The following is a 19,758-nucleotide window of genomic DNA, read 5'->3' as shown; positions in this document are numbered from 1 at the left end:
ATGTGTGAAACATTCTTATGCAGCATGGAGTGGTGTCTTTATTCTTGTCCGCTGTCTTTGGTAAATTGCTCATCTAAGTTTTTAATTATTTACAAAAATATCTGCTGTCCAGATAAAAACATATTTGAGGAATACACATGGAAAAACACACTCTGGTTATACGGTGGACATAGTGCAAATATTTAATGTTTCAAGGCATGGTGAAACAGAGCGATTTCAGAAAGTGAGATATTTCTGTTCTGTTATTATCTACACAACCCAAAAGATTGGACTGTTGTGTGACATCACTAATTTTCAACATGTGCATGCAGTTTGCTAGTACAAGAAATAGGATGCTTTTGTGGCATGGTTCTCGGTTGAGCAACTGGACTGGGATCCTTTCTCAGGGTAATTCATGCTATCTAAAATTATTTACTGCCACTTCTATATATGGCTTCACTTTGCTTTCTAAGTTGATGAGATACTTCCTGCTCTCTACTTGTCCTGGAGCTCACAAGGTCAGCATCTAGTTCGTAGTGGGACTGCTGAAATTTCAATGTTAAATTTATCAGCACGAACTGAATGGTTCATTTTCGTGAGAATTTGTTATGGTGCTTTCCTTCACGTTTTTAACGCTCGTGTAGTTAGTGTCTAGCAAAGTTTGTTCATTCATATGGAAAAAGCTAAATTCAGCTTGTGTTACCTTTTGTGCTATTTGAGACTTGGCACTTTGATAGGTGATGGTTCTTGTCTTGAATTACTATCTCCCAGGTCTGCGAATCGCTCCTCCTGAAGCACCTGTTAGTGGTTACATGTTTGGCAAGGGTGTTTACTTTGCTGACATGTTTTCAAAGAGTGCAAACTATTGCTGCGCTTCAGAAGCATGTAGATCTGGAGTACTGCTTTTATGTGAGGTCTGCTGCCTACTGAATATTCATGCATGATTTTACTAGCTTCAGATTGTGTGGTATTTTATCTATTTGTTACACTGGTTGATCACTTGATTATCATATGTGCATGTCCCAATTATTTTGTTTGTTACACTAGTTACTTTGTCATATAGAGACTAGAGTTCTGCCCAATTATTTTGTTGTAAGGTATTGAGTTCAGGGTAAATGCAGATTACGAATGAGCTATTTAACTTCAATTTACCAGGTTGCATTGGGCGATATGAATGAGCTACTAAATGCAGATTACGATGCTAATAACCTGCCCAAGGGAAAATTAAGGTCAGTTACTGATGCAATTTCTTTTGATTATAGCACCTTTTCTCCCCCTAAATAATTTTCTATATGTATTCCTTTGGCCAATTCCTAATGTTAAATGATATGCAAGAATGGAAGACAATATTTTTTTAAATCATTGTTTGCTTGTGTTTTTCTTGTGGCCAATTCCTGATGTTAACTCAGTACATATAATGGCACAAGATCGGAAGATATTTTTTATGCTCCATTTAATATATACTACTGTAACATCCCTCATCTATTTCCTTTTTGAATTTTGAAATTGCATGAAAATGATACAAGAGAATGGACTAATTGCTTGCTAGTGGCTGAAAGTACTATTATGCTTGCTGCTGATATGAACAAGATTTGGTTGCAATTATTTTTTGTGCAGCACGAAGGGAGTTGGTCAAACAGCACCTGACATGGTCGAGTCTAAGATCACTGACGATGGTGTGGTTGTTCCCCTTGGCAAACCTAAACAGGAACCTTCCAAAAGGGTATGTACATTCCCGTGCTGCATTTACATGGTTATATATTTCCAAATGCAAATGCCATACGGGAAGCACCATAACTGTGAAAATACTGCTCTCTGGTTGCAGGGTGGCTTGCGTTACAATGAGTACATTGTGTACAACGTAGATCAGATAAGAATGCGGTATGTCCTGCTTGTTAACTTCAACTTCAAGAGACGGTAGATGCTGTTGGCCTGTTGCAAAGAGCTGAAGGTGTTGCCGAGATCTTTCTTAGCAGAACATCTGTGGAATTATAGCACCAAAGGTTTCATCTTAGGTGCCGTCATCCAAATTTTCTGAGCAGATTTGGTTGCCTTTGCATTTAGATTTTGGTTTCAGGCTTCCAGCCCGTTGATGACTAATGCTGAGTGTATGTATATATGATCCATCGCAATCCATCTTCCATGTAGTTATATCTTCCATTTATCGTCATATTAGTTTTAACTTGTTCCATGCATGTAAATTTGAAAAAGCATATAGCCCTAATACTGTTCTAACTATCCGCAAGTTAGAACTTACATGGCCTTTGTAGTTTTTCAACAGATCATAAAATTGTGGACCCCTAAAAAGATGCTCTAGTCTAGGCACCATGAAATCTTACCCTCAGATACTTAAATGAATAATTCACAACACGCCATTGTAATTTCAGAAATCCTTGTCTGTATGAGCCAGCAACAATAAATCATGAGATGATGGGTCATATGTTTCTTGCACGTCCACTTGGTGTAACACCCTAAAAATTCCCTTCTTTAAAATAGTTGAATTAGATTTACTAAGTCAATTTTGTGAGCATTAAATTATAGGAAAAATAATAATTTTTTGGGAATTAAAATTTAATGTAGGTTTAGAAAAGATTTTGTTGCATACATGCTGGTGCACTTTTACTGTGATGATTGTTTTAAAAACAAAATGTCATTTGCTCAAAAATTCATTTGGAAAAAAATGCAAGTGGAAAAATGTATTTAAAAAAAAGAAAATGGAATTTCCCTTTCCCCCTCGGCCTTTCCGGCCCAACCTCCCCCCGTGCCTCCCCTTCTCTTCCTGGGCCGAGGCCCAGCCAGCCCGCCAGCGCCTTCCCCTCTTCTCTCTCTGGCGGCTGACAGGTGGGGCCCACCCGTCAGGTCCTTCCTCTTCCTCAGGCAACCGCCCATGCGGTTTGGCCGTGCGCCCGCTTCCCACTTTCTTCCCTTCGCCCCGTGCAATTGCCCAAAAGCGTTTTCTCAAATTACGTTTTCGGATTTTGAAAGCGTAAAATCATTTACTCATATTCAAAATACGTTTTCAGATATTACAGTTTTGCCACTGAGTTTGTTTTAGCCATTGTGAACCGGTGTCTTTCACCGAACGGGCAATTGCCCACTGAAGGGGCATATGCCAACCGTCGCTTCCAACGGACACCATTCCAGAGATGATCTCATCCATTAGATAGAGCAGTTAGCATTAGCAGTTAATCATCTCATGAAAGGGCATGTCCTTTCATGAACTGTCGTGTCTCTTGGAGACACCCCCTCACTTGTATTTATATCTTTACAACAGATCAATGAAAGATTACACAGTTTATTTACAATCACTTTTAACACGTTATCAGTACTTTGCTCTACGAGAACAGAGAGAGGAACAGAAAACGACGCCCAAGAGAGGCACTTGGCTCTGAACCCCCATCGCTAAGCATGGCCAAGATTAACTTACCGTCTCACATGGTTTGTGGTATGTTCTTCGCCCTCCGTCGCATCAGTGGAGACGTCGTGGCCCGATCCGTCACCACAGCCACCATGCACAGCGCCGCAGCGTCTTCGAGCGCCTTGGGCCTCGTGTTCGCCGCAACGCTAGCAATGGAGGCCATGGTTCTTTCGGCCGCCTCTTCGACTCCGCTGCTCGTGGCATCCGTGCAGATGCTGTTCCTCGCCGTCGCTGAGCCAATGTCGCCGGCACCAACGCCTCCGTGCTACTGGTGCGACTTGTGCAAGGAGTTCGCCTTGATGCCGCACACACTGGAGTACAATTACTCACTGCCGTCGCCCACACCGGTCACTCCGACGGCTCCAGTGGCGACCCCGCTCCATCCGTGCTACCTCGCCACGCAGGCTGCCCCTGCGCTCGACGCTGTGAAGGTCGGAGAAGAGGAAGTGGTGACCGGCCCGGGCATCGGCTACCTCATCAACCCAGGAGGCACGCGTGCAGCAAGGACCGACATCCCACCTTACTACGTCATGGGCTTCGCCGGCCCCTCCGCACCTCCTCTCGCAGCAGCACCGGCCACTCCGTCTGCGACGCGTGCGGAAGCCGCTGCCCGCATGAAAGCGCAGGCACTCCCAGACCCTCCTCCGGCAGAGACGCTGCCGACTCCGACACTCCGGCGCCTCCTCGTCCGCAAGACGGCGGCAATGGACCAGCGTCCCGGCCTTCGTCGCACAACACAGGTGCCTGGAACCCAGCGGATCTTGGCCTCCCGAGCGCAGAGATCCTGAACATGGCAGTCGGCGGTGCTGGCTTCTACTCCCCTGATGAGGGGGAGTCATCCTCGAACTGAACAATAGCGGCGGCGGCGGCACAGTGGATTGCGAAGACGAGGTGGTTTGCGGTGGCGGCGGCCTTCAGATGGCAACGGCGACGGGTGGTTACCTTATCCACCGGCTGAGCCCCTCTTCAAAGGCCTGCGACTGCAATTGGGCCGGCCTACATAGGCCTACGCGTGACCACCCTCTCCATTTCCTTGTGCATGCCCGCATGGACCTGCATGGGCACCAATCGAGGATGTCCACGAATCCCAGTTTGGCAATCTGGCTATTTACTGTTTTTCTCAATTTATATTTTCAGCATTAATTCGTATAAGACTCTATTAGTCTCCTATAATTATGTGCTGTAAAATATAAGTACTAATTATGCTTAGTCGTTGACATTTATAATTGTACTTGTGATATTTTATATCATTATAAAATATCTATTTGTGATATTGTTCAAATGTATTTGTCCCTGTATGTATGACAAATCCAATAAGCAATATTCCTTTATCACGACCATGATCTTGCAATTATTTATTTATTTCGCAATCGATCATTTTTATTTAAGCTCTTTTATGCTTTTAACTTTAAAGCACTAACCGCTTAAATAATGGATGCAACAATTTATGTGTAATTTTCTTAACAATTATATAACACGCATGTTCTGGAGTCGTTTTGTTGGCCACTCCACAAGGTAGCACCATAGTTGCTACTGCGGGATCTACACTAAGCAATACTTAGTGGCTATCCTCAATGTGCGTACCCAACATTACCACTTAGAACATTTGGTCTACATCTTTTCACAAAGATGACTACCATTAATTTGCATCCCTATTGGCCATACACAAGGTAGCACCATTGTTGCTACTGTGGGATCTACACTAAGTATACTACTTAGTGACTATCCTCAACGTGCGTACCCAATTCGTTTGCAAATTAAATTAAGGTCTACATCAATTCTTGATGACTACCTTCAGACGCGTTATACAACTTAGCATAATTAATCGGCATCTACTATTTACACATACTATGCCCAATTAGAGGTCTACACCTTTTTGGTGACTACCTCCATTATTTTATTATGCATATAAGAATTTTACACCATTACCAATACAAGATTTATCTTGTTTTTATTTACATCCCATAATTACAACACACCTCAACATTTTAATAACTTAAAATGTTTCGATGGTTTTTATATCATGTAGGATCAATGACTGTCAAAGAGTTTGAATTACTAGCTCTAGACGGCCACAATTATCCCACATGTAAAAGTTAGTCTTTCGTCCCGTGGACTTTATCGAGTTGTGTTACCACCCGAAGATGGGGTTGCACCGCTTGAAGATCAACACGTTTATACAGCCCTATACCTTATTAGGAGCCACATTCACTCTGATCTTAAGGCTGAATATTTGTTGGAAGAAAATCCACACAATCTATGGACTTCACATAAGCAACGCTATGAACAACAAAAGGCACTTGTCTTGCCCGCGGCCAACTATGAGTGGACTCAACTTCGCTTACAGGATTTCAAAACTGTGAGTGAGTATAATCATGATGTTCATAGAATTAGCTCAAAGTTGCAATTCTGCGAGAAAGAATCTACAGATGCGGATAAGATAGAAAAGACTTTGTCTACTATGCTTCCCTCTGAAAGGTTTCCTCAACAACAATACCACGAAAGGCGTTTCCAGGTTTACTCTGAGTTGATTCAAACCTTACTTGAGGCTGAAAAACATTCTGAACTTATGGTTTGGAATAACCAGCAGCGCCCTATAAGGTCTGCCCCATTGCCTGAAGTACATACTTACGCTCAGAATAAATCCAAGCCTAATGATGGATCCTCTAAGAACCATCATCAAGGAAACCCTAAGAAAGGTAGAAACAATCGCAGACGCAATAAGAAATCCCGAAATCGTGTTCCCAACAAGGGTAAAGACATTCCGAAACGCAGGAATGACAAACCTTGTGTCAAAAGTGTGGTTGCTATAGCCATGCTACAAAGAAATGTCGTACCCCTAGTCAACTTGTTGATCTCTACCTAAAGTCTGTGGGACGTGGACGTGCTGCTCGAGGACAGAAGTATGAAGCCCACTTCAATCTTCAACCTGACACCACCAGGGAAGAGGCTGGTTGTTCGCAACAAGTTCCTATGGAACCAAGCAACAACGACATACATGGAGGCCAGGATATTGCTGAGACAGAGAATATGATCGTGGAATATGCTTCCAACGACATATATGGAGACCTCGAATAGGCTCCCAATCTCTTAGATTCCAAAGACCTAGTGTCCTTATAATTGTAATAATTAGCACAATTATGTCCTATATATGTGTTGTAAATAAATAAAGTCATCACTACTTTGTTTGGATATCCGATAAATGTATTGTATGCATAATTGATATTCAATAAATATAGTATGTATTCTATATATCATCAAAGAGTTTGATTTCAAATTCTTCATTTATATATAGTATTTTACGGGGGTCAATCCCATGGAGGAGGAACTATGCCTAGTGGACAGCGGTACCACTAATTCTATTCTTAGGGAAACAAAATATTTCCAAACTCTTGCTAAGAGACAAGGAAATGTTTTGACAATCGCTGGGCGCGATGCTACGATTATTGGTTCTGGTCGTGCCACTATCGTACTCCTTATGGGTACCCAAATCACAATTGAGGATGCTCTATTGTATCCCGATTCAAAGCGTACCCTACTAAGTTATAGAGATATCCGTCAAAATGGTTTCCATATTGAAACCCGTGATGACAATAACGAGGAGATTCTCCTTGTTACTAAAGATAGCGGATATGGCAAAGAAATTGTTGAGACAATTCCCTCTTTTCCTTCAGGATTGTACTACACATACATCAAACCCATACCGCATGTTGCATATAAGGTAATTTTTCGGAATGTCGATGCATTCAAAACTTGGCATGATCGCCTTGGTCATCCCGGTATAGGGATGATGCGAAAAATTATCAGCAATTCTAATGGTCATGCTTTGAATACTGCTAAATTCCCAAAATCTTCAGATTTTATGTGCACTTCATGCGCTACAGGGAAATTGATCATACGGCCATCGCCTGTTAAGATCCAAAATGAGCCACTCAAGTTCCTTGAACGCATTCAAGGCGACATATGTGGCCCCATTCAACCATTGTCTGCACCGTTCAGGTATTTTATGGTTCTTATAGATGCATCTACTAGATGGTCTCATGTGTGCCTTTTGTCCACACGTAACCATGCTTTTGCTAAGATTATTGCTCAAGTTATCAAACTTAGAGCAAATCACCCTGAACATCAAATTCGATCTATTCGAATGGACAATGCTGCTGAATTTTTCTCAAAGGCTTTCAATGATTATTGTATGGCTTTAGGTATTCAAGTTCAGCACTCTGTCCCTTATGTCCATACACAAAATGGTCTAGCAGAATCTCTTATTAAGAGAATTAAGCTCATTGCAAGACCCTTACTACAAAATTGCAACCTACCGACTTTGTGTTGGGGTCATGCAGTCTTACACGCTGCTGACTTAATTCAATTGCGACCAACTGCATATCACGATGTCTCCCTATGCAATTAGTACGTGGGAATATGCCTAATATTTCCCATCTGCGAAAATTCGGTTGCGCTGTATATGTACCGATCTCACTACCTAAGCGTACCGCTATGGGCCCACACAGGAAACTTGGGATCTATGTGGGGTATCTATCTCCGTCGATTCTAAAATACCTCGAGCCCCTTACAGGGGACCTATTCATGGCCCGGTACGCTGATTGCATATTCAATGAGGACCATTTCTCGGCATTAGGGGGAGATTACAAGTACCATAGTGAATACCAGGAAATCAATTGGAATGCCCAAGGCACTTCCCCCTCAGATCCACGTACTCAAGAGACTGAACAACAAGTTCAGAAAATCGTAAACTTGCAACACATTGCAAATAATCTGCCTGAAGCATTTACTGATTATAAGGGTGTCACTAAATCCTCTTATCCTGCACAAAATGCGCCTGAAAGAGTGGAGGTACCAATAAAAACCATTCAACCCCCAGTTCTAAAGAAAAGGGGGAGAGTACGGCCGCACCGAAGGATAATGCTCAAAGCAAGCGTCCGAGGATACCGAGGACAAGATCCTCCAAATCAGTAAATCCAAGCCAACCTCAAGTTGGTAGACACCCAATAGTGGATGAAAGTCCAACACCACGACCTAATCCACAACCCGGATCAACGGTGCACCCAAATACTGATCCTGGGACATCGGAACACCCTGACTCCATAGTTTTGGGAAATGTTGAGTCACAAAATGGGGTGAAAGAAATTTCCATCAATTACATTGATTCTGGAGAATCATATGATCGTAAGACTACGATTGTCGACATGTACTTCTCCGCAGCAATTGCAGAAATCTTCCTAAATGATCAAGATCCAAAGACCATGGCAGAGTGCAAAAAGCGCTCGGACTGGACCCAGTGGAAAGATGCAATTCAAGCTGAGATAGCCTCGCTCACTAAAAGAGGGGTATTCACTTCTACAATACCTACACCTCCTAAAATCTTCCCTGTGGGATTTAAATGGGTTTTCGTCCGGAAACGGAATGAGAACAACGAGGTGGTGAGATATAAAGCAAGGCTCGTAGCACAAGGGTTCACGCAGAGACCCGACATTGATTACAATGAAACATATTCTCCAGTAATGAGTGGAATTACTTTCCGATACTTAATATCATTGGCAGTTCAAAATCATCTATCTATGCAGTTGATGGATGTAGTGACTGCATATCTTTATGGGTCACTTGATTCGGACATATACATGAAGGTTCCCGATGGAATCCAAATTCCGAATCCAACCGCAAATCGCAACATGTATTGTGTAAAGCTTCAAAAGTCATTATATGGCTTAAAGCAGTCGGGACGAATGTGGTACAACCGACTGAGTGAGTTCCTTCTAAAGAAGGGATACACAAACAACGATGATTGCCCATGTGTTTTCATTAAGAAGTCCCCTACGGGATTCTGTATTATATCCATGTATGTTGATGATTTAAATATCATTGGCAACCCAAAGGATATAGAAGAAGCACGCAATCACCTAAAGACGAAATTCGAATTGAAGGATTTGGGTAAAACCAAATATTGCTTAGGCTTACAGCTGGAGCACCTTCCCTCAGGAATTTTAGTGCATCAATCAGCATATATCCAGAAAATATTGGAGAAATTCAATATGGATAAATCCTATCCTTCAAAAAACACCGATGGTTGTTCGTTCTCTAGAAATGGAGAAAGATCCATTTAGACCACGAGATGTTGATGAAGAGATACTGGGACCCGAGGTTCCATATCTTAGTGTCATTGGAGCACTTATGTATCTTGCAAATTGCACCAGGCCTGATATAGCATTTGCAGTGAACTTACTAGCTAGACATAGTGCAAATCCAACTTCACGTCATTGGACGGGAGCTAAGCATATCCTCAGATATCTTAAATGGCACAAAGGATCTTGGTTTATTCTATAAGAAAAATCATGATCCCGAATTGATAGGATACACTGATGCTGGTTTCTTATCTGATCCCCATAAAGGCAAATCCCAAACATGATTTGTATTCCTGTATGGAGGCACTTCTATCTCATGGAAGTCTTCTAAACAGACCCTAACAGCGACCTCCACAAATCACTCTAAAATAATTGCACTATATGAGGCATCACGTGAATGTGTATGTCTTCGCAGAGTGATTAACCACATACAACAGTCATGTGGTATTGGTTCTATGGAATCACCTACAATTATCTATGAAGATAATTCCGCTTGTGTTACACAGATGCAAACAGGTTACATAAAGAGTAATGTGACTAAGCACATTATTCCTAAGTTGTTTTATCCTCATGAACTACAAGAAAGTGGGGAGATAAACATCTTGCAAATCAAGTCATGCGATAACCTCGCTGACCTATTTACTAAGTCCTTACCAACATCCATGTTCCAAAAGTTTGTACATGACATTGGTATGCAGCGACTTCGAAATTTGCAAGAATCAGAGGGAGACATCTCCTAGATGCTCACTTGTTCCAGCATCATATTACACTCTTTTCTTCCACAAGTTTTACTCTCAAGGTTTCTTGTGAAAGTTTTTAATGAGGTAATATTAACATAAGCATGTGTCATATTTTCTATTTTCCCCATCGGGGTTTTTGTAGAAAATATCAAAGGCACGTATTGCCCTCACAACTTATCCATGGTTTTTCATGAAAAGATTTTTCATGTGAAGTTACTCTAGAGGCAATACCAACTATATGTCGTCACATTTTCTCCTAGTTTTCCCACCGGGTTTTATAGGAGTTTTAGCGATATATCACTATATTACTCCCCAAATTTTCCTAAATGGTTTTTTGGGGGAGTTATCTCAATGTCTTATCCCCAGTATTTTCCCCACTGGGGTTTTTAATTGGGATACCAATGACATGATGATTTATTTAAATCATGCAAATATATGCTAGTTTCTCCTTATTTTCCTAAAAGGTTTGAAGGAGTTTTATAGCATATCAATCCATATATTCCTCAGATTTTTCCCACAGGGTTTTTCGAGAAATCTCAACTGATAGGTGCATTGATCTGTAAACGAAGATTCGATCAAGGGGGAGTGTTGTGAACCGGTGTCTTTCACCGAACGGGCAATTGCCCACTGAAGGGGCATATGCCAACCGTCGCTTCCAACGGACACCATTCCAGAGATGATCTCATCCATTAGATAGAGCAGTTAGCATTAGCAGTTAATCATCTCATGAAAGGGCATGTCCTTTCATGAATTGTCGTGTCTCTTGGAGACACCCCCTCACTTGTATTTATATCTTTACAACAGATCAATGAAAGATTACACGGTTCATTTACAATCACTTTTAACAAAAACTTCGTTTTACATCCGTTTTTGTCCATTCAAATTGCGTTAGGTTCGTAATCACGAGATCTACGTGTTAGTAAACTTGGTTTAACAATTTGAAACTTTTTAATTTTGTGACCCTATTTAATTAATTACTTTTCTATATAGAATCTTAGAAAATTAATATCTTCTCCGTTTTAGCTTCGTTTCGATCCGTTCAAGTTGCGTTAGTTTCATAATTTCATAAGCTTCGCGTTAGTACCATTGTTGTTTATGTTCACCACTGTTAGGTTTCCTAGATAATTACAAGTCCGTAAACTCCTGTTGAAATCCCGTTAAAAGCGTAACTTTCGCGTCGTAACTCCGTTTTCCATGAATTTCCCGTTGACGTGATCGTAGCAGCGTGTAGATGATTTTGGAAAACTTTTATTTAAATTTATTTACGGTTGGTGTACTGTTCTAATTATAACTTTGTTTACTTTGTGTATGTGTGGCCTCAATTGCTTGTGTGTTGATGATTGTTGACCGAGTCTAGTCAGTGGGCATTACTTCGGTGATCAAGGTCAGAGCCTTGAAAGCAAGTAAGATCAGCAGGACCAGCAGGAGCAATTGGATCAAGGCAAGTATAGCATTTGGGTTTTAATTCTATGACCATGATCTGGTGACTAGATTAATATAAAGCAACAAATGATAATAATGACTTTTTAGCAACTTGAGGATTTATTCGTAAGTGATAACCGGGATAAAAGTGCAACCATGAGGGCTATGATGGCTCTGGCTTTAGTCAAGTATGAGTAACTTTTATAGCTTGTTAGAGGTTACCCGTGTGGCGCAAATGGGGGATAGCAGACCGTGGATTCCCTGCGGGGTAGAATCACATGGACTGACTACCGAAACCAAGCGGCCCTAATTTGTTAGACGAACCTTTGAAAGACTTCATAGTGATCCCTGCCGGCCTCCCTTGGAAGGGGGTTAAGAGGTTAGCTACCTTGGGCGAAAGGGTAAATCATGACTCATGGGTAAAGATGTACGACCTCCGCAGAGTGTTTAACAAACTGGTATACTAGCCGTGCTCACGGTCACGAGCGGCCTTGGGATTCTTACATTAAGGGTGATGAATCTTGTTGTATTAAGAAACTCATTGTTTATTGTTTAATGCTCTATATTATTTATGTCACATTGATCATGAGACCGTGGGATCTATACAATCTAGTTGCTATACTTGCGGAGTTCGTCTTGGACTCACTCTTGCTATCTCCCCCACACCTCAGGAGAAGTATTGGGCTTGTGATCAACCAGTCAGTTGGATCCTGTAGAGTGAAGTTAACACCCGAAGTTTGGAGTTATCTTCCGTGGTTTGCTGCCTAAGGTTGTTTCTGATTTATTATGTATGCTATATAATTTATGCGTTGTCCTTTGATATTACCCCTTTTTTTAGCTATATGTGAGGTTTGTTTTCTAAAACTCACATATGTGTTACACTTGGTGCACTTACGCATGATACCAATGTAAGATTATACCAAATGGAGGCAGGGATGGGAGTTTGTCCTATTCTTTAGACTTTGGCACAAAAGTAAAACTAGTGCCAATGCGAACTATCTAAAGACTAAGAAACCATGTCCGTTGCTCATGGGTTAGATTGGAGCATAATCGACCTATGTTAAGGTCTTGTTTAGTTCACACCAAAAATAAAAAAACTTTTTAAGATTTCCTGTCACATCGAATCTTACGGCATATATATGAAGTACTAAATATAGATAAAAACAAAAACTAATTACACAGTTTATCTGTAAATCATGAGATGAATTTTTAAGTCTAGTTAGTCCATAATTAGATAATAATTGTCAAATAAAAACAAAAATGCTACAATACCCAAAACTAAAAAAAATTTGGAACTAAACAAGACCTAAGAAAACTTACTGGTAGGCAATGGACAAGTAGAACTAGGTGCGTTTCGCAACGAGAAATGTTTTAGATTCTCACTAGAATCACTAGAGTCGCTTGCAGAGAGGATCACTTGAAGCTGATTTTTGTTTGTTTACCAGTCTAAATAAATATGTAAGGCTTCTATAAAGTGCTTTTACATTTGTAGAGAAACATTTTTAGAGAGAATCTGGATCCGAAATGTTTCTAGAAGAATCTAAACCCTACCAAACGCACACTAAGTAAGCATTTTTTTTTGAAAAGCTACAAGTAAGAAATTTATTGGACATGTATTAACAGAGAAGAAGCAAAGAGAAGAAGCAACTTAATAGTATCACAAAACAAAACAAGGAACACCACCGTCACAATGAGAGCAACAACAACAATCACAACATAATACATCGCCAACAAGCCACCAAAGCACCGGCAAATAGGCGCCCTTCAAAGCTGTAACAAACAAGCAAATAGCTTTGGAGATGAGGGGTCATCATCTCTACCTTGTTTAGTTCTTTTTTTTTCTTTTTTTTTTGCAAAATGAACACTGTAACATTTTCGTTTGTATTTGACAAATATTGTTCAATCATGAACTAACTAGGCTCAAAAAATTCATCTCGTAAATTACAGGCAAATTGTGTAATTAGTTATTTCTTTTATCTATATTTAATGCTTCATACATGTACCACAAGATTCGATGTGACAGGGAATCAAAAAAATTTTACAAAAGTTTTTGGGAACTAAACAAGGCCTTACCTCCGAGGAAAGTGACACCCATAAATGTTGCCAACATTGACAAATGGACCCAAGGTTTTTCAATCTAAAGCTTGGTTTAGTTCCAGAAATTTTCAAGATTTCTCGTCACATCGAATCTTTGGACATATGCATATAACATTAAATATAGACGAAAACAATTAATTGCACAGTCTGCTTATAATTTGCGAGACGAATCTTTTGAGCCTATTAACTCCGTGATTAACTCTGGGCATATTACTCGCTACCCGTTACCCGAACCCGAAATACCCGGACCTGGATCCGAAGTACCCGAACCCGCACTACCCGATATCTTGTTTGGATAGCAAATTCTATTACCCAAATTTATATTGGGTAATTCGGATAACTATGCCCGGTACCCGAACTACCCATAATTCTGTGTTGCCGTAGTCAAAGGCTCAAAGCTAAGCCACCTCCGCCTCCTTGGCTTTAGGATCCTCATTAACTCATCTCGTAACTCGACGTCATCTCCCTGACTCTTGAGTCCCCGACGTCTCCCTGTCTCCCCGAGACCCCGACTCCCCATCTGCCATCTCCTTCAAAACCGAGCCATGAGCCCGCTACCGGCCACACCGTCTCACCTCACTGCGCCGCGAGTCTGCGACGGCCAGCAGCGCGACGCCGCCCTCAGTCCATTGGTGAGACGATGACTCGGCCTTCGGAGCTCGACGCCACTGCCACCGACCCCCATCAGGCCATCTCCTGCCGCCGCGCGTCACCTCGCAGGCGAGGGAATCCATTGCCAGGCGACCTGAAGATTGATGGACGGCTGCAATGTGTATTCCTATTCCCTAACCCTAACACCTATGCCCCTATTTTTCTTAGTATTTGATCCGTAAATCATAGAATCAGTCTCTAGAAATTGCAATTTGCCAATGTATATGCTTTTCAAATATGGTGCTCTGCCCAGATTTGATCCTTCATTTTTTATCACACAGCCTGGACTATATGAGGCCTGGATTGCTGCTACTGAAGTTTGGAGTACTGGTCTCTGGAGTCTGAACCATCAGTTTGGAGGACTTGACGCCTGGAACTATTGAATTTGTGCTTTTTTTATCTTGTCGATTACCAACTACCTGTGTCTTTTTCTTTCTGAATGTGTGTCGTGGTTTGCACTTGCACAAGACGCCAGGTCCTTTAGTTGGGCTTTTGGTCGTGGCTTTTGCTCCTCAAAAGCCAAAAGCCAACCAAAGGGGTTAGCTTTCATCTAAAGCCAAAGCCAAAAGTAGCTTTTGCATAGTACAAATTTTACAGCACCTCCACCCCTACTTTCATATGCTTTTGGTCACAAAAATTACCCACCTTGCCACTAGTTACACACGTACCGTTTCGATCTCTCGTCTTCCTTCGCGAGTCCTTCCGTCGGCGCTGCCCGCAAGTGGCCTCCCTCCCTCCAGCGTGCACTGCTCCACCCCGGTCCCCTCCTTCCCCGGCCTCCATCCCTCCCTCCGGCGTGCTCTGCTCCGCCCCGGTCCTCTCCTCTCCTCCCCCAGCGTGCGCCGCTCCGCGACCTCCCTCCCTCCAGCGCGCTGCGGCCTCCCGGGACGCAAGCCACACGACGAACGCAGGCCGGAGCGGCTCCGCCCCGCAGCCTCGCTCCCTCCAGCGCGGGGGGCGGCTCCTTGTGCATCTCCAGGCGCGCCCCGACCTCCCTCCTTCCGGCGCGGGCGGGGGCTACTCCGCCACATGGCCTCGCGGGCTCGGGCATCCGGCAGCCGCCCTCCCCAATCCTCTCCTTCGACGCGCCCCGACCTCCCTCCCTTCGTCGCGCCCGACCTCCCTCCCTCTGGCACGAGCAACTGGCACCCCGACCTCCCTCCCCTCCCCTGCGCGGCCGCCAGGCGGCCAGGCCAGCGGTGTGCCCTCCTGACGAGAGGATGAAGAAGAGGGAGTTTCTGTCTATGACACGTGGGGTCTGCTTGTAAGGGAGTGAAGCGTTTCCAAAAGCCGCATGTGTCTAACCAAACGGGCTTTCAAACTTCGTTAAAAAGCAGCTTTTCCAAAAGCCACAGCCTACAACAGCTTTTCCGAAAGCCACAGCTCAACCAAAGGCACCCTTAAGTATCTTAAGTATCTAGTATGTTGAGTACCTATGTCTTTGTGTTGGCACCTGCGGTTCAACATATCAGTTATCAACTTACCAATTATTTTGTCTGAGTTCTAGTTGTATGAGAAATTCTGTGCTGTTTGAGTATTTCCTGTTATCTTATATATTTCGGGTAAACTGGGTATACCCGAACCTGAATTTGCGGGTTTGGGGCTGTAATCGGGTAACGTTTTTCATTACCCGAACTTTTCAAAACCTGAACTACCCGACCCGAAATAATCGGGTAACCCGAACACCCAGAGTTATCCATGATTGTGTCAAACATAAACGAAAAATGCTACAGTAGCCAAAAACAAAAATTTTTGCGAACTAAACAATCCCTAAACTCTAGGAGGTAGTAGGCCTTACAATCACTTGATGATTGGAGCCAACAAACAATCACCAAAACCACTTAATGATCTTTCGCTGTTACCAAACCGTCTAGATAACGACAACTACCAAGAATAACAAGAACCTTAGGGTAGTAAACCATGTGTCACTAACTGTTTGAAGATAGTCGTTGTCGCCCAACGACTAACTTGACACATGGTCTGCTGCCCTAGGGTCCAACTTCTCGCGGATATATGAAGCCCAGAGTCCGGTGTAACATGGAGAGTTCCTAGAGCCTAACTTGCATGCCCTAAGTACTCATGGGCACAAAATACATAGAACCGATCCGAATTTTTCGGTATCCTATTCGGTTTCTAATTCTCACGATACCTCGAGAAACCAATTTTACCGAAATATGCTATTTTGAGTGTTGTTATATTATTGATAAAACTATTTTAATTAATTATATTATGTATTTATAGTACTCTACTCTTATAGTCTAGTAGACATTTATATGTATGTAATTGGCACTTTTAGTCTCTATGCAATCATGTCAAAATGAGCTTTTGAACCTAACATTTCATGTCCATGTGATCGGTTTGGTATTTTTCCGGTAAATATTGAAACCGAACAAAAAATACTAAAAGTATCAATTTTTAGAAGAACTGATTGTTACCTACTTTCTCCGTTCCAAAATAATTGTCGTTCTTGCTTCTCGAGAAACAACTTTAATTAAATGTATAATAAAAAATATCAATACTTATGATACATAATTAGTATCGTCGAAAAGATCTTTAAATCTAGTTTTTTAACAAATTTATTTAGAGATATAAATGTTGCACGTATTTTCTATAAATTAGTCAAACTTACAACACGAAAACCCAAAACGACAATTATTTTGGAATCATGGAGTATTTCTTAAGAAACCAAATTTCTCTATAAACCGAATTACCTAAGGCCTTATTTGGATATAGTCGGATTCATATCAATCCACGTGTGTTGAGGTGGATTGGAGTGAAACTTGAACTAAATTCTATCCTAATTCACACCAATACACAAAGATTGAAGTGAATCTGACAACATCCAAACAAGGCTAATGTGAGCCCACGTGAGCCTTGTGCGCTGAGCTCGGTCTCAGGCTCTCGGCAGTCTCTTAGGGTGTGATTGGTTGCCCTGACCGGGCCATTCAAAGGCCCATCCCGCACGGTTCAGTGCAGTTGGCCCGTGTTTGGTTTCCCTGCTGGTATCCTTTTTGTGTATGGCATCGTTCCTCTCGCCCCCTCCATCCCAGCCGCCTCCGTCTTCTCGAGTCGAGCTTCCCACTCCAGCCGGGACGCTTTGGTTCTTGGCGGGAACCCTAGGCGAACTTGGCAGGAGCTGGCGCCGTCCCTGGTATAAAAGCGCGCGCGCTGGCGCTTGTTAGGGTTACCCCCTCACTCTCGCCACTCCCGCCTCCATTTTCACTGGTGAGTCGTCCCCTCTCCTCCTCTCGTGCCGCTGGATTCGCCCTTCCGGCATCCTCACCGATGGAGCCTTGAGCTCCCCTGGTGTGTGCAACGGTATATCTCACCTCCTCCGTCTCATGTTTCTTTGATTTCCATCCTGTGTTTGATTGAAATGAGCAGATATGTTACGGTTATATGTTGTATCGAGCTAGATCTATGCGATTTTGATTGAGATCTACTTGTTGTTGAGGCAGATCTCCGATTGTTATGCTTGATGTGATTGTAGTTTGGCATGTTTGTTAGCTGAAGCAACTTGTTGCTGGTGATGCCTTTTTCGATCTGAATACTGAGCACAGTGCCTAAGGTCGATGATTACACTTGTAAAGATTGACGCTGGAGGAGCTCCATCTGGAGTGGCAACCGCGTCCATCGTAGTATTGGACTGAGTTCTTGTTGTTACTAGGTAGTACGCATCAGTATTGTTTCATTAGGGTTCTAATTTGGCCATGTGTATTCTGTTTTTTCTAGAGATGGATTTCGAAGCTAGGCGCCGAGCGGCTGCTGCTATGTTAGAGCTGTGGCTACTTGGTTTTTCTTGTGGTTTAGGAGAAGAGCTCAGGATGCTAGATCTGTAACGTATGGTCCCATGGCAGACAGGGACCAACAAAGGATGAATAACCTAAACTACATTTACAACTCAGATGATGTGCACTGTGTGAACCTCCTTAGGATGAGAAAGGCACCCTTCTTCCATCTTTGTGACCTTTTTCGCAGTAGAGACCTCTTGTCTGATAGCATCCATGCTAGTGTGGAAGAGCAGATAGCTATGTTCTTGCATGTTGTGGGTCACAACCAGAGATTTAGGGTGGTAGACCTTACATTCAGGAGGTCAGGTGAAACTATCAGTAGGTACTTTCAGAGAGTGCTTTATGCAGTAGGGGAGTTGAGGAGTGAAATGATTGTCCCTGCTTCCAACAATGTCCATTCAAAGATCCTTGGTAGCAGAAGGTGGTACCCTTATTTCAAGGTTGGTTTATATTATACTCCAATCTTGGTCATCAGTAAAGCACTGATCCATTTCCTCAACCATTTCACAAACAACTTTGTCACATTTATATAGGACTGCATAGGAGCACTTGATGGAACTCATGTCTTAGCTAGGGTGCCAAAAAGGATGCAACCTGCCTTTAGGGGGAGGAAGGGACTTACACAAAATGTCCTAGCAGCTATGAGCTTTGATTTGAGGTTTACATATGTCCTAGCTGGGTGGGAAGGCTCTGCACATGATGCCCTCATACTAGCTGATGCTCTTGTAAGACCAGATGGTCTTAGGGTGCCTCCAGGTATATTTCAATGTAGTAGTACTCTTTAGTACCCAATTTGGTATAAGTAGTAACTGATCCTCAAATATGTGGCACATTTTTTAGGGAAATTCTTGCTTATGGATGCTGGTTATGCAGTAAGACCTGGGTTTTTGCCCCCATTTCGAGGTACTACGTATCATTTGACGGAATATGGCAACAATAGACCCCAGAACCCAAGGGAGCTCTTTAATCTTAGGCATTCATCCCTAAGAGTCACCATTGAAAGAGCCTTTGCTACTTTGAAGAATAGATTCAGAATCTTGGACAACAAACCTTTTCACACTTACAGAACACAGGTTAAACTTGTTCTGGCATGTTGTATCCTTCACAATTGGATTCTGGGATATGGTGATGATGAGCATGTGCCTGATGAAGCCACCTAGAATCCAAAGCATAGAAATGTTGATGCCCACCCTGATGATGTGCCTGATAACCAGGCCTGGTCTCAGATGAGGGAAGCATGGGCTAATGCTATGTGGGCTAACAGAGGTTCTTCTAGGCAGTAGACTTTTCCTTATGAACCAGTGAGCTGTTGTGTGCTATTTAGTAACTGCGATGTGAATAATTTTTTATGAGACTTCTAGGCATTGTGCAATGATGTAATAATTGAACCAAATTCATATGCTTGCTCTCTTTTATATAGTGTTGCATATTTATATTTTTAATATGGTTCATGATCTTGTGGTTGGGTGAATGAATATGACCAGCAAGGATGGGTGATCACATTAACCTCATTGATGAGGCTA

General features: G+C 42.4%; 2 protein-coding genes across 2 annotated transcripts; both read left to right on the top strand.

Annotated features, from left to right (window-relative positions):
* Positions 1–47: 47 nt before the first annotated feature.
* On the top strand, positions 48–2,154 carry LOC110431537 (poly [ADP-ribose] polymerase 2-like). Its single transcript, XM_021450633.1, has 6 exons — positions 48–223; positions 312–387; positions 751–893; positions 1,135–1,208; positions 1,597–1,702; positions 1,805–2,154. Exons 2-6 carry the CDS (start codon positions 333–335, stop codon positions 1,898–1,900), a joined length of 474 nt encoding a protein of 157 aa, XP_021306308.1. The 5' UTR covers positions 48–223; positions 312–332; the 3' UTR covers positions 1,901–2,154.
* A 13,319-nt stretch (positions 2,155–15,473) lies between these two features.
* LOC110431538 (protein ANTAGONIST OF LIKE HETEROCHROMATIN PROTEIN 1-like) lies at positions 15,474–19,395 on the top strand. Its single transcript, XM_021450634.1, has 4 exons — positions 15,474–15,643; positions 18,255–18,675; positions 18,769–18,991; positions 19,076–19,395. The coding sequence occupies exons 1-4, from the start codon at positions 15,474–15,476 to the stop codon at positions 19,393–19,395; spliced, it is 1,134 nt and encodes a 377-aa protein (XP_021306309.1).
* The last annotated feature ends 363 nt before the right edge of the window (positions 19,396–19,758 follow it).

Source organism: Sorghum bicolor, unplaced genomic scaffold (genome assembly GCF_000003195.3).
Source record: "Sorghum bicolor cultivar BTx623 unplaced genomic scaffold, Sorghum_bicolor_NCBIv3 super_99, whole genome shotgun sequence".
NCBI classification, from domain to species: Eukaryota; Viridiplantae; Streptophyta; class Magnoliopsida; order Poales; family Poaceae; genus Sorghum; species Sorghum bicolor.
The sequence above is the reverse complement of the archived record's forward strand: the minus strand, read 5'-3'. Positions and strand labels throughout refer to the sequence as shown.

Excerpts from the sequence above, each read along its gene's own strand:
- LOC110431537 (XM_021450633.1), top strand. The coding sequence starts at position 333 with ATGCTTTTGTGGCATGGTTCTCGGTTGAGCAACTGGACTGGGATCCTT. Across the intron at positions 388-750 it reads GACTGGGATCCTTTCTCAGG|GTCTGCGAATCGCTCCTCCT; the intron begins GTAATTCATGCT and ends ACTATCTCCCAG. Across the intron at positions 1,703-1,804 it reads AACAGGAACCTTCCAAAAGG|GGTGGCTTGCGTTACAATGA; the intron begins GTATGTACATTC and ends CTCTGGTTGCAG.
- LOC110431538 (XM_021450634.1), top strand. The coding sequence starts at position 15,474 with ATGGCCTCGCGGGCTCGGGCATCCGGCAGCCGCCCTCCCCAATCCTCT. Across the intron at positions 15,644-18,254 it reads GCCAGGCGGCCAGGCCAGCG|GAGAAGAGCTCAGGATGCTA; the intron begins GTGTGCCCTCCT and ends CTTGTGGTTTAG. Across the intron at positions 18,992-19,075 it reads TGGTCTTAGGGTGCCTCCAG|GGAAATTCTTGCTTATGGAT; the intron begins GTATATTTCAAT and ends CACATTTTTTAG.